General features: G+C 37.2%; 1 protein-coding gene across 1 annotated transcript; it reads left to right on the top strand.

The window, feature by feature from the left end:
• Positions 1 to 11933: 11933 nt before the first annotated feature.
• LOC143576851 (uncharacterized protein ycf23-like) lies at positions 11934 to 14751 on the top strand. Its single transcript, XM_077060857.1, has 9 exons — positions 11934 to 12177; positions 12251 to 12316; positions 13309 to 13383; positions 13476 to 13538; positions 13613 to 13672; positions 13791 to 13880; positions 13969 to 14076; positions 14259 to 14381; positions 14468 to 14751. The coding sequence occupies exons 1-9, from the start codon at positions 11995 to 11997 to the stop codon at positions 14597 to 14599; spliced, it is 900 nt and encodes a 299-aa protein (XP_076916972.1). The 5' UTR covers positions 11934 to 11994; the 3' UTR covers positions 14600 to 14751.
• The last annotated feature ends 856 nt before the right edge of the window (positions 14752 to 15607 follow it).

Raw genomic sequence — 15607 nt, forward strand, 5'->3', positions numbered from 1 at the left:
AACAAACAAACAAACGACAGACTGTAAATTGTTTAAACAAGCATAATAATAATGTCATGAAAATACTACCAGCCCATCCATGCCCATACTAGACCTACCATTGCCTGTTCATGCGGTGTCCCAACTGGTCAATCTCTTGCTTTGTTCCTGCATATTTAGCTGCTCGCTGTGCGTCTATTTTGTCCTTTCGTTCGTCATCCATCGCCATCTCCAATTGGCTCTCTGGAACCCAAAACTGGTCCCGGTTGTCGACGAACCTCCATATCTCCGGCCTTATGATTGCCTGTCGGACTATTTTCATTTTGATGCAATAACTGAGGTCAAGAACAATCGGGTCAGGGCCTTGTGTTCCTTTTCTGTCTGCATGATAAGCTCCATAAAGATTATAGATCCATGGCCCGCCGAAAATTGGGGTATTCAGGCTTTTTGCGTTTGCATTTGTTCTGAAAAGATGGCAGAAAAGATAAGTGATGTTGCAAATAGTTTTATATTTTATGCAGTAAAGTGCCCAAAAATCCCTCAGATTCACTACTCCTTTACTCATGCCGCGAGCAGTGATAGTGCGGCTAAGCAACCGGTGAATGTATCTCATAAGCAGGTCAGTAGAGCCGTGCTCCTTGAGCTGTTGGCATAGTTTGCTTCATCCCAAAAACCCAGTAGTTCACATGCTTGTACCTGTGAGTTTCCAGCCTCTGTGTCTTCCTCAGCATCTTCATCCGCGAATGTTGTTGCGGCTGTGTACTATATTTCACTTTTTATTTCCTCACTCGTGTAAATTCTCAAATCTATCCCAGTTGGGTGATCGATGTTGTATACCACTCACCCCCACATCTAAACTCGACTGCTTCTTCATCCCACACGTCTAAATTCTTCGCCTTAAAAGAGAAAGAGGCTAGGAATTCCTTTGTTAATTATGTGATAGCATCCCCTCTCTGATTAAAAACTCATTTCCATGGTCCTTTCACAATGAAATTGTACCTATTCCATTGATTAACTTGCCTTAACGTATCCCTGCAAGCATAAAAGTTTGGTTCTGGAAGGCTTCGGTTAAGGTAGGTCATTCTAGTTTGAGCTCTTCGGTCCCATGCATCGCGTCCTGGAAAGACTATGAATGCATGTATGTCATCCCCATACTCGGTCATCTGCAATTTATATCCAAATTGGTTAAAATCTTATGAAAATTCATAACATGCTGGAACAGAGAAAAAACCACGGTGTTGTGCTTTTAGAGGCATGACCCCGTGCTGCTGATGTTCGTCAGTTTTACCAATTTTGACTTTTGTTTGACCACGACTCGTGTAAATTAAAGCACGGTCCGCGTTATTAATCCTAAATTCAAACCAATCAAGACTCGAACTTGTGTTTCTACCCGGTTATATATTAATTGGGTTTTGATTTGTTAAATACATTACCCAAGATCTGAACCCGAATGATTTCTTCCAGCCAATCTTAGCATAAAACATATATAACAAATCATTATCTTAGATCTAACCGAATAACCCATGTAATTTTCAGGTTTAAACCCGAATCAATCAATTGGTGAGATTTGGGGGTTAATTTAGACCTAGAAAGATGAAATCGAACAATAGATTTGTTAATTTAACATACCTTTGGTCGGAATTGGTTGATTTTAGGAAGAGACTTGCAGAATGGGTGTATTGTTGGCGGTTTTCGGTGTTAGAACGAAGTAGATGAATCGAAAAAGTTATTTTTATTAATATAAAACTCGTAACTGTACTGGACACAAAAGCACAGCCCCGTGCACGACCCCGTGCTGCATGAGGCAGACAGATTCTTTTGTTTTTGTTGTTTATTTGTGGGGCTGGTTCATTTATTTGTTTAACTGATTTTCTTTGAGGATTAAAGTTAAGATAGAAATTAAAAGTCCTAATTTTCATTAAAACATAAAACATAGTTAAACATAGTAGAAAGAAAAGTACAATAACAATCCCGAATCACGAAACATAACACTAGCAAGAGTAACTTCTTAACAAGACAAAGTCGGAACTTCAATGACCACCATTTCCGAACAGGTCTTGAATGTGTGGTGGGGCTCGTTTACCTTCCAAGAGCTCGGAAAGCTTTTTATCGAGTTTAGCGATCTCCTGTTTAAGATAGTTGAGGTTAAAAGCCACATCCTTGTTGTGGCTATCCACAACATGGATATTCTCAAACCGCAGTAGTTCGACTTTGTTGATCAGCTCGATTAAGCTAGCCTCAGTTTGGATGTTACTTTCGACTTGGTCTCTCATAATGCATTGGAGCCTCATGAGTTCTCCCTCAAGGTTTGAGGAAGAATCATGTTGCTTGCCTTTCCTCACTGGCCTCCATTCAACTTTCTTGCTTTCCATTTTTGTAAACTTGTGTTTGGTGTGAATGGAATAGTGAATTTTTGCATGCATTATATAGAGACTGGAAATTCGTGCATGGCCCCGTGCTTCTTGAAGCACGTCCCCGTGCTGCTAGGGGAATAAATATTTTTAATTCAGAGAATTGTACAGAGTCAGCGCGTATCATGCTGAAGATTCTAAAGTGACCACGACCCCGTGCTTCAAGAAGCCCGGCCCCGTGCTCTTTGTTACTAAAGTTTTCTTTGATTTTTCAGCCAAATACGAGAGCCGGTATTTTTAGAATGATGTTTAGTTGTTAAACACGAGAAAGCTTGTTTAGATAATCAACATGTCTTTCTACCATTTGCCTTTGATACATTTGGTTTTCTGGCTCCAGAGGCTGTGAAATTTTTGAGTAGGGTTCAGCGCGTCGTACACGGAACCTCTTCAGCTTCTAGGTCGTTCGTTTTTAGCAGGATTGGCTTTGCTGTTCAAAAGGGGGTTGCGGCGCAGCTTGTTGCCCGTTTGCCTGCCACTTTATTGTAATCGTTTTATAGTAAATTATATAAAACTTCGATTGTGATACTTCACATATAAATTTTTATTAGTGGAGAGTTTAAATAACAAAATTATTCATACAATAAAAAAAAACAAAAAAAAAATGTTTAGTATGTTATTTTAAGAGTTTTATCATCCTAAAAATTACTTTTCATTAGAATTAAAAGTCCTAATACAGATATGGGATAAGCCCGGTTTTCCTAGAAATGTAAAATTACTCGGGTTAAGCTCGAAGATCCTAGCAAGATGTGCCTAGTGCACTTGTTTACACATGAAAATAGAGAATTAAGGTTCCTAGATCTCTCCGAAGGGTTCTCCTCCGCTGAATGGTCCTGGTGGTGGAAAGTACGTGAAATCGAGAACTTGAACCTAGAGTTGTTCGTTAATGTCTCGAAGTTCCATTTTCATGTTATCCACCGATTCGATGAGTTGAACGAGACGCATTTCTGCGAGGAGATTCATCTCGGTGAGATCTTTGACGAGTTCTTGAAGTTTCAAAAGAAGTTCGGTTTTGGATACGTGCCGGGTTTCATTTCTCGGTTGTCGAGGAATGGGTCACTTCAATCATCTCAGTAGGCATGTTTTAATCTCAGAAGGGAGTGTTTTTGGTTTGGGTTGGTTCAAGAAATGCATAAGCAAAGGATGCCTTTTATAGCCAACCAGTTGCCAAGCACGGCCCCGTGCTTTTGGAAGCACGCCCCCGTGTTTTTGGTCTAACAATCATGTTACAAACCAGTCTGATTGAGATTTTTGCAGCGAAGATTCTAGCCCGCACTTTGTGGCATGGGTCCGTGCTTTTAAAAGCACGCCCCCGTGTTTTTGCTAATTTTTTTATAACTATTTACAAGGCCTAGTTTAAGAAGGTCTTGGCCAGACCATGTTCCTGGTATGTTTATTTAGTTAGTCGGAGGACTATTACCTCTGAGACATATTCAAATGGCCCATCGATATATTGTTTTAATCGATGCCCATTAACTTGGAACTTGTGGCCATTAGAATTTGAAATCTCTACAGTTCCATAATCAAAAACTGATTCAACTATGTATGAATCTGTCTAGCGAGATTTCCATTTTCTTGGGAAAAGACGTAAACGTGTGTTGTATAACAGGTATCGACGCCTACTTGAAACTTTTTGTTTCCTTTTAAATGGGAGTCGTGTAGATGTTTAGTCTTCTCTTTGTAAGACCAGAATTTTTCGTAGGCTAATGTTCTTAGCTCTTCGAGTTCGTTAATTTGATCTTCCCGGTTTTTTCCGACGGATATTAGATCAAAATTTACCGCTCTTAGAGCCCAGTAGGCTTTGTGCTTAAGTTCTACAGGTAGATGACATGTTTTTCCATAAACAACTTTGAAAGGTGTTGTTCCTATGGGGGTTTTGTAGGCTGTCCTAAGGGCCCACAAAGTGTCATCAAACTTTTCCGCCCAGTTTTTGCGATTCATCCCTATGGTTCTTTCTAAAATCCTTTTAATTCCTTGATTCAAGACTTTTACTTGCCCACTGGTCTGAGGGTGATATGGTGTTGCTAGTCGGTGGTGAACTCCATATCGTGCTAAGACCTTGTCCATTAAAGCGTTACAGAAATGAGTTCCTCTGTCGCTGATTAAGGCTTTTGGGGTACCGAATCATGAAAATAACTTTTTCAGAAACCGTACAACTACTCGAGCATCATTAGTGGGAAGAGCTTGTGCCTCTACTCATTTGTACACGTAGTCTACTGCTACAAGGATGTATTTGTTTCTGAATGAGTTAGGAAATGGTCCCATGAAATTTATTCCCCATACATCAAAGACTTCACAAATTTGATTGCCTTTTTGAGCCATCTCATTTTTGGCTGAGATGTTCCTGGCTCTTTGATAAGCATCGCATGCTTGGATCAAAGCATGTGTGTCTTTATATATGGTGGGCCAGAAGAATCCTGCATCAAACACTTTTCTGACCGTAGTGGCGGTACTGTGGTGTCCGCAGTTGGTCCTTCATGACAATGTTTGAGGATATCTAAGGCTTCCTTTCCTGATACACACCTATGGACAACCTGATCGGCACATATCCTAAACAAGTATGGATCTTCCCAAAAGTAGAACTTAAGGTCCGAAAAGAATTTCTTCCACTGCTGATGAGTTAGCCCTTTTCATTAGATTTTACAAGCTAAATAGTTTGTGAAATCGGCAAACCAATGACTCTCATCTTCCTCTTGCATGACTACTTGGATATGCATGAGAACTTCATGTGGAAAATTTTCATCGATAATTTCCTCATGTTTTTCTTCTGAAGCTGGGCATTCTAAGCGAGAGAGATGGTCTGCGGCTACATTTTCTGCTCCTTTCTTGTCCTTGACTTCTATGTTGAATTCTTGGAGTAGGAGAATCCATCGAATAAGTATAGTTTTGGATTCCTGCTTGTTGAAGAGGTATCGAATGGCTGCATGGTCTGTGTAAACTATGGTTTTGGAAAGAACTAGGTACGATCTAAATTTTTCAAAGACGAACATTACTTCTAATAACTCTTTTTCCATTGTTGTGTAATTTTCTTGTGCATCATTAAGAGTTTTACTAGCATAGTAAATTGGGTGAAAATGTTTCTCTTTGTGTTGTCCGAGTACGGCTCCAACTGCAAAGTCACTTGTATCGCACATGATTTCGAATTGAAGGGTCCAATCTGGTGTAGTCATGATTGGTGCGTTGACAAGTTTGTTTTTTAATATGTTGAATGATTCAACACATTCTTAAGAGAAGACGAATGGTGCGTCTTTTTCTAGAAGTTTAGTCATAGGTCTAGCAATTTTGGAGAAGTATTTTATGAAACGATAATAGAATCCTGCGTGACCTAGATAACTTCTAATGGCTTTGACTGAAGTTGGTGGCGGAAGTTTAGAGATGGTTTCTATTTTGCCTTATCAACTTCTAGTCCTGCTCGGGATATCTTATGACAGAGAACAAAGCCCTCTTTGACCATAAAGTGGCATTTTTCCCAGTTAAGTACTAAATTCACTTCTTCACACCTAGTCAACATTTTGTCTAGGTTTTTTAAACAATGATCGAAGGAGTCTCCAAAGACTGAGAAGTCGTTCATAAAACTTCCATAGAATTTTTGATCATTTCATGAAAGATGTCCACCATGAAATTTTGGAAGGTGGATGGAGCATTACATAGTCCAAATGGCATTCTTCGGTAGGCGAAGGTTCCATACGGGCATGTAAAAGTGGTTTCTCCTGATCTTCAGGAGCTTTGGGAATTTTAAAGTATCCGGAAAATCCATCAAGAAAACAGTAGAAAATTTTTCAAGATAAACGTTCAAGCATTTGATCGATAAAAGGAAGTGGAAAATGATCTTTTCTTGTTGCGTCATTAAGCTTCAGGTAATTAATGCAAACTCACCAGCCTGTGATGGTTCTCATCGGTATTAGCTCGTCCTTCTCGTTCATTACAACTGTCATTCCTTACTTCTTGGGTACTACTTGAACTGGACTAACCCAAGGTGAATCTGAGATTGGGTAGATTAATCCGGCATCAAGTAGTCTGATTACTTCCTTCTTCACCACATCTTGCATGTTGGGATTGAGACGTCTTTGATGTTGGACCATGGGTTTGTATTCTTCCTCCATGAGGATTTTGTGAGTATAAAAGGAAGGACTGATGCCCTTGATATCTATGATCTTCCATGCGATAGCCTTCTTATGGTTTTTAAGAACATTAAGAAGTTCGTATTTCTCTTCCTTAGAAATGTGAGATGAAATAATTACTGGGAGTTGAGAGTCTTTTTCAAGAAAGGCATATTCGAGATGGTTCGAGAGTTCTTTTAACTCTAAGCTTGGTGGTTCTTCAATTGATTGTTTCGATTTTTCATTACATTCGGTGATCTCACATACTACTTCTGATGCTTCTTGATTGTTGTCATTAGCATTGAGATTTTCGTTTTTTAAAATGAGTTTAGTGTCTATATCAGTTAAGATTTGTGTTTCTAATGGTGTGTTGATGGAAGATTTCCGCACATACCAACTCACGATAGAATCGATGATGTTGACACAGTACAATGTGTCATCATGAAGTTGCGGCTGTTGCATAGATTTTCCTCTGTCAAAAGTGATAGCCTCGTCAATGACCCTGAGAGTGAGTTTGTCGGTGCAAACATCAATGATAGCCTTTGTAGTGTCTAAGAAGGGTCTTCCTAAACCAGAAGTACACTTTTGTCTTCCTCCGTGTCTAGAATTACAAAATCTACTGGGAAAACAAATTTGTCAATTTTAAAAAGCATGTTTTCAACAATGCCTCGAGGATATTTAACGGATCTGTCGGCTAACTGAATGCTCATGCGGGTGGGCTTTGGTTCTCCTATCCCTAGTTTTTCAAAAACCGCATAAGGCATTAAATTAATACTAGCTCCTAGGTCGGCCAGGGCATTGCTAACAGACAAATTTCCTATTAGACAAGGGATAGTAAAGCTCCCTGGATCGGTCATTTTTTGTGGCAGCTTGTTTTGGAAGACAGCTGAACATTCTTCACTCAGTGTGACATGTGATAGCTCCTCCAGCTTCCTCTTGTTTGTCAGCACTTCTTTGAGAAACTTAGCATTTTTTGGCATTTGAGCAATGGCTTTGATAAAAGGGATTTTGATGTGGAGTTGTTTGAAGAGTTCTAAAAACTTCGAGCTTCCAATCTCTCCTGTTTCAGCCGTTCGGGGTATGGAATAGGTGGAACATAAGTTCGGACTGGTTCCTTAGGTTGTGCGATGCCTGTTGGGATCACTCTTTCCTGCGTTTTGTCAGGGGATTCCTTCTCCATAACTGGTTCTGAAGTTGGTGAGGCAAAAGTGGTTGTACCACTTCTGAGTGTAACAGCGTTAGCTGTCGCATTCGGGTTGGTGATTGTGTTGCTTGGAAGAGTGCCGGTGGTATTTCGGATAATTGTCGGGCAATTTGTTCGATCTGAGTTTCTAGATTCTGCAATGATGCTTGTTGAATTTTTAGGTCAGCTTCATGTTTTAATAATACTCCGCTGATATCAACAGCTCTTGAGTCGGCCTTCTTTTCTGCTTCCTTTGTTTTGGTCATGATTTGGATTAACATTTCTTCAATTTTTGAGTAGCTTGGATTTTGATGGCTACTGGAACTTTGATCTTGAAATTGTGGTTTAGTCTGAAAGGTTTGATTCATTGGTCTTTTTTCGAATCCGAGTAAGGGTTGAGTGTTACCTCCGTCCTTTCAACTGAAATTCAAGTGGGTTCTCCATCCTGGATTGTAGTTGTTGCTGAAAGCGTTGTTTTGACGGGCGATGAAATCGTCTTCTTCCATGACCATAACGACTTGTTTGCAGTCACTTGTCTTATGAGTCCCTCCACAGGTGTCACAAGTGATCATCGTTTTCAATAATTTAGCTTGAAGTTGTTCGAATTTTTTAGAAAGGGCTTCAAGCTGTGCGGTGAAAAGAGTGTTGGAATCGACGTGGTGTATTCCTTTATGGGTTGGTGTAGATCTTGGTGGGTTGTAAGCGAAACTTTTCTTTGTTTCCTTCTCCAGGACATCAAATGCTTCATTAGGTGATTTGGATCTCAGGTCTCCACCGACGATTTGGCCGATGGCCTGTTTGTTTTGACTGGATTGTGCGTCAAAGAAAGTTTGTACTTGTAACCATACGCTAGTCCATGATGTGGGCATTCTCTCAGAAGACTTTTGTATCTTTCCCATGTTGCGTTTAACAACTCATCATCATCGGTTCGGAATCCGGTAATGCTGGCTCGGTATTTGATAGTTTTATCAGGCGGGAAATATTTGAGGAGAAACTGTTCAACCATCTGGTCCTAAATGGTGATGGAACCAGAGGAAAGAGATTCTATCCATTCCAGGGCTTGTCCCCTTAGAGAGAAAGGAACTAGTTTGAGTTTGATCTGATCTTTTGAACAGTTTTGGATTTTAAAGGTTTCGCAGATTCCTAAAAATCAAGATATATGAGAAATAGGGTCTTCGTCGAGGAGACCATGAAATTGAACTGAATTTTCCACCATATGAATGGTGCTTGATTTGATTTCAAAATTTTCAGTGATTTCGGGTGGAGCCACTACATTGCCGTAGCCTTCGAGAGTTGGCTTGGCATACTGGCTCATGTTTGGTTCGTTGTTTTGGGCCGCCATCATTTCTTTGGTTTGATTTTTTCCTGATGTGGTTGCGTCTACTGACTTGTCTTTTGTTGTTTCGACGGTTTCTGCAGTCCGTTTACGCGTTCGTCGACGAAAGAGTCGTTCCGGTTCAGAAATTGGAGAAACAAGTTCAGGTCCGAATATAGAGGACATACAAGGGGTTAAATCAAGGTTTAAATTATTTAGATTAAACTAATGGTTAGGCTAAAGTTAAGCTAAAAGTTAGTCTAAGCTATTCTAAAACTAAACTAAGGTATAAGTTAATTAAGCTAAAGTAGAGGTAAAGGTAATTAAAGGTAAAGGTAATTAAAGGTAAAGGTTAGGTAAATAAAGGTTAAAATTAGGCTAGCCGTAAAATTATATAGTTTAATAGTTAGTAAAAAGTAGATAAAATAATATTTATAAATTTATACAATTACAAACAATGATTAAATTAAAACTTGGATCGTTCTTAGAAACGTACCGTGTCCCCGGCAACGGCGTCAAAAACTTGATGCGGTGCGTGCTGTGTTAATAAATGTAAGAGAATGGGGTTTTAACTTTTGCACAAGATCGTGTTTTAAATTTATAAAAGTGATTTATATTAAGACTAAACACACACAAAATAGGCAAGTGTACATATCGTATATGTAGAATAGTATTGGTAAGAACCAAGTATCGATCCGTGGACACAAATGTTTCTAATAATGAATCGTCGTTTTACTTTAATCGGATGTTTTAATCAATTCGGGGTTGATTTTTAAACTTTTTATAAAATATAAATACTTATATATAATATATAGGTGACAAGAAGAGAGTTTCTAAGTGAGTAATTCAATTAGATGAAGGTTTACCATCTAATATCAAAGATCTGCTCCATTATTCCTTGATGATTATTAAATGAACATGTGGTAGACTTATCCTAATACTATATGATAGAATAGTCCCTCATTTCTAAGTGAACATATTCTATGACATAAAAGAAAGTAACATGTGCATTTTAAAGTCCATAATTTCCTAATGTCATGCTACCACGAGAATGTCAATTTAAGTTGACAAGCAGTTTGTTATAGTAGAATGATTAGGATTGACTTCGATTTCTCAAATACCATTCCTAACAACTTCGAGTGGTTGTAGTTAACTCACACAACCTCCCCTTGGTTGATTTAATTAGATTATAACTACACATTTCATTAACATATGATTTCTTTAACTAGTATGATAACATAAGCAATCGTGTTAACAATGCTATTTCAGAATTATCAAAACTAGAGAAATAGATCATAGCTTATATCTCATCATTTCTAAGTACAACATAAGGATCCATGTTTTATCTTGAATAAAGTATCAAAGTATTCTTTTTACCATTTCTAGTTTCCAAGAACATGAATTACCATGAATGATTATAAATCATCAACCTTGATGTATTGAATTAAAGTGATAAAACATTTCTTCATCAATGGATAATTGCAATATAACCATGTACTATACCAAACTAAACCACATGTTTCATGTAATCATCAACTAAAACAAAGCTTCTCCATAGATTATAGATGGTAATAGGAGTTTAGCTCATAATGAGCATTGTTATGAACATAAAAAGAGATGATGATAACAAACACATGATTAAACTAGAACAATCTAACCAAATGTGGATGAACCTCCCTTCTTAATGATGGATTATGATGGTGTTGATGATGATGGATGATGATGATAACCTCCAAGCCTTCAAACTCCTCACTAGATCTTCAATATGAGTGTAAAGTGGGTGTTTTTATAAGTGCAAACCGTATAGAACTCTACTTCAAGCACACTTCTCAAATGTCACAAGAGCCTCTATTTATAGGCTGTCTGGAGGTAGAAGCACGGCTCCGTGCTTTATTAAGCACGGCCCTGTGTCCACGTGTCCCAGTTGCATGTTGTCAGATCGTACATGATGACTCATCACGGGGGTGTGCTTTCAGAGGCACGCCCCTGTGTTTTTATTAACATGTGCTTAAATTCTCTTTTGTCTTATTTTGGAGGTGATCACGACCCCATGGCCAAAGAGGCACGGCCCCGTGCTTTTGTTGACATGTGCTTAAATTCTTTTTGTCTTTTCTGGAGGTGACCACGACCCCGTGGCCAAAGAGGCACGACCCCGTGCTTTTGTTGACATGTGCTTAAATTCTTGTAGATTTTTTGTCTTTTCTTGTTTCCAGAAGCATGGGGGCGTGTTTCTTATTTTCATTGTGTTTTCTTCCGTTTTTCTTCGTCTTTTCGCTTGTTTCTTCGTTTTTGGCTTGGGTTTACCTGAAATTACATTTTATTTAGATAAGTAGCCTTCTATGCGATGTTATTTGATAGAAGTTGCAGTTTTTAGAGATTATTTGATGCTTAAAAGATGTATAATTTGATATACATCACTATTCTTTTAGCTAATCGATTTCTCAATAAACTCAAAACGATTACAATAAAGTGGCGGCAAACAGACAACAAGCTGCTCCGCAACCCCCTTTTGAATAGCACAGCCAATTCTATTAAAAACGGAAGCCGAAAAAGTACCATGCACGACACGCTGAACCCTGCTCAGAAAATTCACAGCCTCCGAGGCCAGAAAACCAAATGTATCAAAAACAAATTGGAGAAACACATGTTTATTTTCTAAACAAGTTTTCTCATGTTTAACAACTTTGTTTGTTTCCGCCTTCAACGCAGCCTGACCCACAATAAACTCACGATCTCTGAGCTCAACAGAAGAAGACACTTCTGTAAAATACACACAAGCGTGTACTATTTCGTGTCGGCTCAAAAGAAGCCTATTGAGCCGTACATGATAACGTGTCAAAATGTGATTAGCTTTCTAAAGACTACTATTTTGAAAAAATTTTGATCAAATTTAAAAAAAATTCCAATAATTTATATTTATGTACTTAATATTTATCTTGTCTTTAACAATCATTGGGTTTTAGGATAAAGCACTCAACTTCCACTATCCTTTACCTCTCAATTCCAACAATGAGTTGTTCTTCAATCAGCACACCCAATTCTCTTCTTTCATACACCCAATTGAAACCCAAATCCAATTCCATTAACTCTCATAGACCCAAACGTTCTTATTCTTGTTTCATTCCCAAAGCCTCTATTTCCACACCTAAAGAAACGGTCTTGAAATCATTCAATGAAAGAAGAGCACTCAAGGTCTTACTTATTATTAACTTCAAAGTTTATTAATTTTTAACAATTTAGCTGATGGGTTTTTGAAATTTTGTAGATAATTTCAGGGTTGCAGAATTTTGACAAAGATAATGTTGCTGATGTTGTTACCGCTGCTGATAAGGTTGTAACCTTTTGGCCTATTTTACCGAGTGTTGTAGAAATCGTTAGGCGCAAGTCGGGCGGTGGGGGCAGGGACTCGCGATTAATCGGGATTAATAGGATTAGAATTATAAGTAAATTTTCAAATATGCATGTATATACCAAATTATATATATAAAGTTTTAAATTTGGACCATTTTGAAAAAGTAGCGATTAATCGGAGAGTAGTCGGTGAGGTAAGGACCAGCGATTAATCGGGGATTTATTGGCACCTAGGCGGGATTTTTACAACTATATTTTTACCTTTTTTTTCATTTTGATATGTTTATTTGTAATCATGGCTATTAATATTATGAATTTGAGAAACTTTTGGCTTCAATTTGTGATGAGCAAAATAAATTCATACTTAATAGTGATATAAAGTGGTATTTGGATGTGTGACCTGCATGGTTTAGTTCATTAGTTGGGTTCGGTTATGAGCTAAAACCGAACATATAACCGATATTTTGGTTTTTGGATTTTTATAACTGGCAGGTTTCAGTAATGAACGGTTTGTTAATTCGGTTATGGAGAAGATAGTCCGGTTGATCCAGTTAACAAATTAATAATTCCAAATATATTTTGGGTAAAATAAATTATTATTAGTCCTGTTAATATACAAATGACTGAATGAGCACGTTCGACAACTAATATGTTTTTTATAAAAAGTTACAACTTACAACCAAAATTTTCTGACATATAACATATTATTTACAAAAAGTAAAATATACAAAGGTTTGTTTCAGTGTCTCTTCAGTTCGGTTATTTATACACATATAATCATAACAAGACCAAAAATGTCGGTTATGAAAAAAACTCACCGAGCAACCATCGGTTTTCAGCTGATTTGGTTATGGTTCAATTATTCGGTTCTTCTCGGGTACTAAAGTTGAGAAATTTTTGCATGGTGTCATTTGGTTTTGAGCTATTATTACTTGAACCACAAGTAAACTTTCTTTGTTTTTTTTTTAACAGGGAGGAGCAACTCATGTGGACATAGCTTGTGATCCAGAGTTGGTCAAACTAGTCACCAGTTTGACCCGTCTCCCGGTATGTTAAAATTACAAATTTTTCCAAAATTCAACTTCTTTAAGAAAACTTAATATCTTTTAAATCATGCTTCTTTCTGCTTCACTGTGCAGGTTTGTGTGTCATCGGTTGATCCATCTGCGTTTCTTGCTGCTGTAGAAGCTGGAGCCTCAATGGTATTAATTCTCTTGAACTTTTATAATGATATCCAATCAACTGAATTTTAAAAATAAATAAATGTTATATGCAGGTGGAGATTGGAAACTATGATTCATTTTATGATGAGGGCATAGTTTTTACACCCGAGCAGGTTTTTAGATATTGCATTTGGTTATCTTATTATTAATAATCAATTTTTGCTGTTTGGATTGAGTTTCTGATTATTTGTTACTACTATTAGATTTTAATCTTTTCATGCGTATATTTAGATATTGGATTTAACAACGAAGACCCGAAGCATTCTTCCATCGATTACATTATCCGTGACTGTACCTCACACACTAAGCCTCCCCGATCAAGTAATAACCCCCGCTCACTTGATAAGAATCAAGATGCGTATTTACAAACAATTAATATCCCGTTAACTATGGTTATTAATTTTTACAGACCAAGTTGGCAGAGCTTTTGGAACAAGAAGGCGCTGACATCATTCAGACCGAGGGAGGAAAATGCTCTAACCCGTCAAAGCCTGGTGTTCTTGGTTTAATTGAAAAGGTAAACAGGATTTCACAACACCGTGCGGCCAAACATTAAGTGGCTAATAAGTCAAACAAGCCTAATAAGTCAAAAGTCGCCCGAAGTGTAATTTTAATGCATAAAACTTAAATTTTTTTTGTCTAGAAAAAAATGATTACTATGGTTTCTGATTAGTTACTTCTGAATATGACAAAACATAGGCGAGTCCAACGTTGGCAGCAGTATATTCGATTTCACGGGCTGTTAAGATTCCCGTGATGTGTGCGTCCGGATTAAGTGCAGTTACCGCACCAATGGCCATCACAGCAGGCGCTGCAGGAGTAGTAAGCACATTTTTAGTGGCATTCGTCTAAATTTCGGCCTCCTCAATTTTTGACTTCTAATCTTGTTTTTTTCTTTTTTGAAATAGGGTGTCGGGTCAGCGATTAATAAGTTGAATGATGTGGTTGCAATGATTGCGGAAGTGAGATCGATTGCTGATTCGCTAGGGTTGGCGGTGACCGTGGGAAGTGAGTTAGAAAACAGAGGTTTGAGAGTGTAGAGAGTTGGTTAGTTTGGTTTGAAATAAATAGGATCTGTTTGTTTGACTTTTGACTTTCAAGAGTCAAATATGTAAAAGAACCATGAAGCCTTTAGCTTCTTTGCTCATATGGAGAAGTTAATGCATTAAGAGTTTGATTAGAACAACCTGATAATGAGAAAGTTATCTAGTAATCATTTTTTTTAGTTCTAGAAAAAAGTTTAGATTATTTGACCTTTACTTTTTCTAAAAATAATTATAAATAACTGATTTGTTTAAAACTAATTATATATTTATTTGATATATATATATATATATATATATATATATATATATATATATATATATATATTAAAATATCCATTTTCCTAGAGGCTAAATGTCTTAAAACTTCTACTGTAATCTCAAAACAACTTTATGTTTATAGTCATAAAATACACCACTTACTAGAAATAAACTAAACTAAAACCACAAGTTATACATAGGAAAATTAAGGTAGGTGACCCAAACCTATCAACTTAATAAACTCAATGTCAAGATTTGTGTACTGACAATAAGAAAACATTGAACATAATAAAAATTACATATCAATGTATCATAGCGATATACTGACACCACATCTTCAACTTAACGTCCTCAATCAATATAACAATTCACCATCTATATTTATATATTAAGATCTTTGTTTAAGTTTATGCATTGTAGGTTGTATTCTGTGTTTGAAATGTTTGTACATTGCTTATGTCATTTTGGTTAGCTAGTTTAGTCCAAAAATGATATTGAATTATTTTTTATAGGGCTAACTCTATAATATTATTGAAATTTTACAATCAACTAATATAATTAGTTTAAGTTATTTTTTAAAATTTTGCTATTTAATCAGCACATGAGCTGATACATGCTGCATGACCTAATGTTGTCATGATATGTATGAATCGCCTCACATTTAATTACCACATGTCATACTAGATCAAATACTAATTGAAGAGCCTACCTCGGGTTTGGGCTTCTGAGGCGGCCCAGACGGAT

The sequence above is a fragment of the Bidens hawaiensis genome, unplaced genomic scaffold (genome assembly GCF_021521415.1).
Source record: "Bidens hawaiensis isolate Kalapana, Puna unplaced genomic scaffold, B.hawaiensis_p1.1 tig00028319_1, whole genome shotgun sequence".
NCBI lineage: Eukaryota > Viridiplantae > Streptophyta > Magnoliopsida > Asterales > Asteraceae > Bidens > Bidens hawaiensis.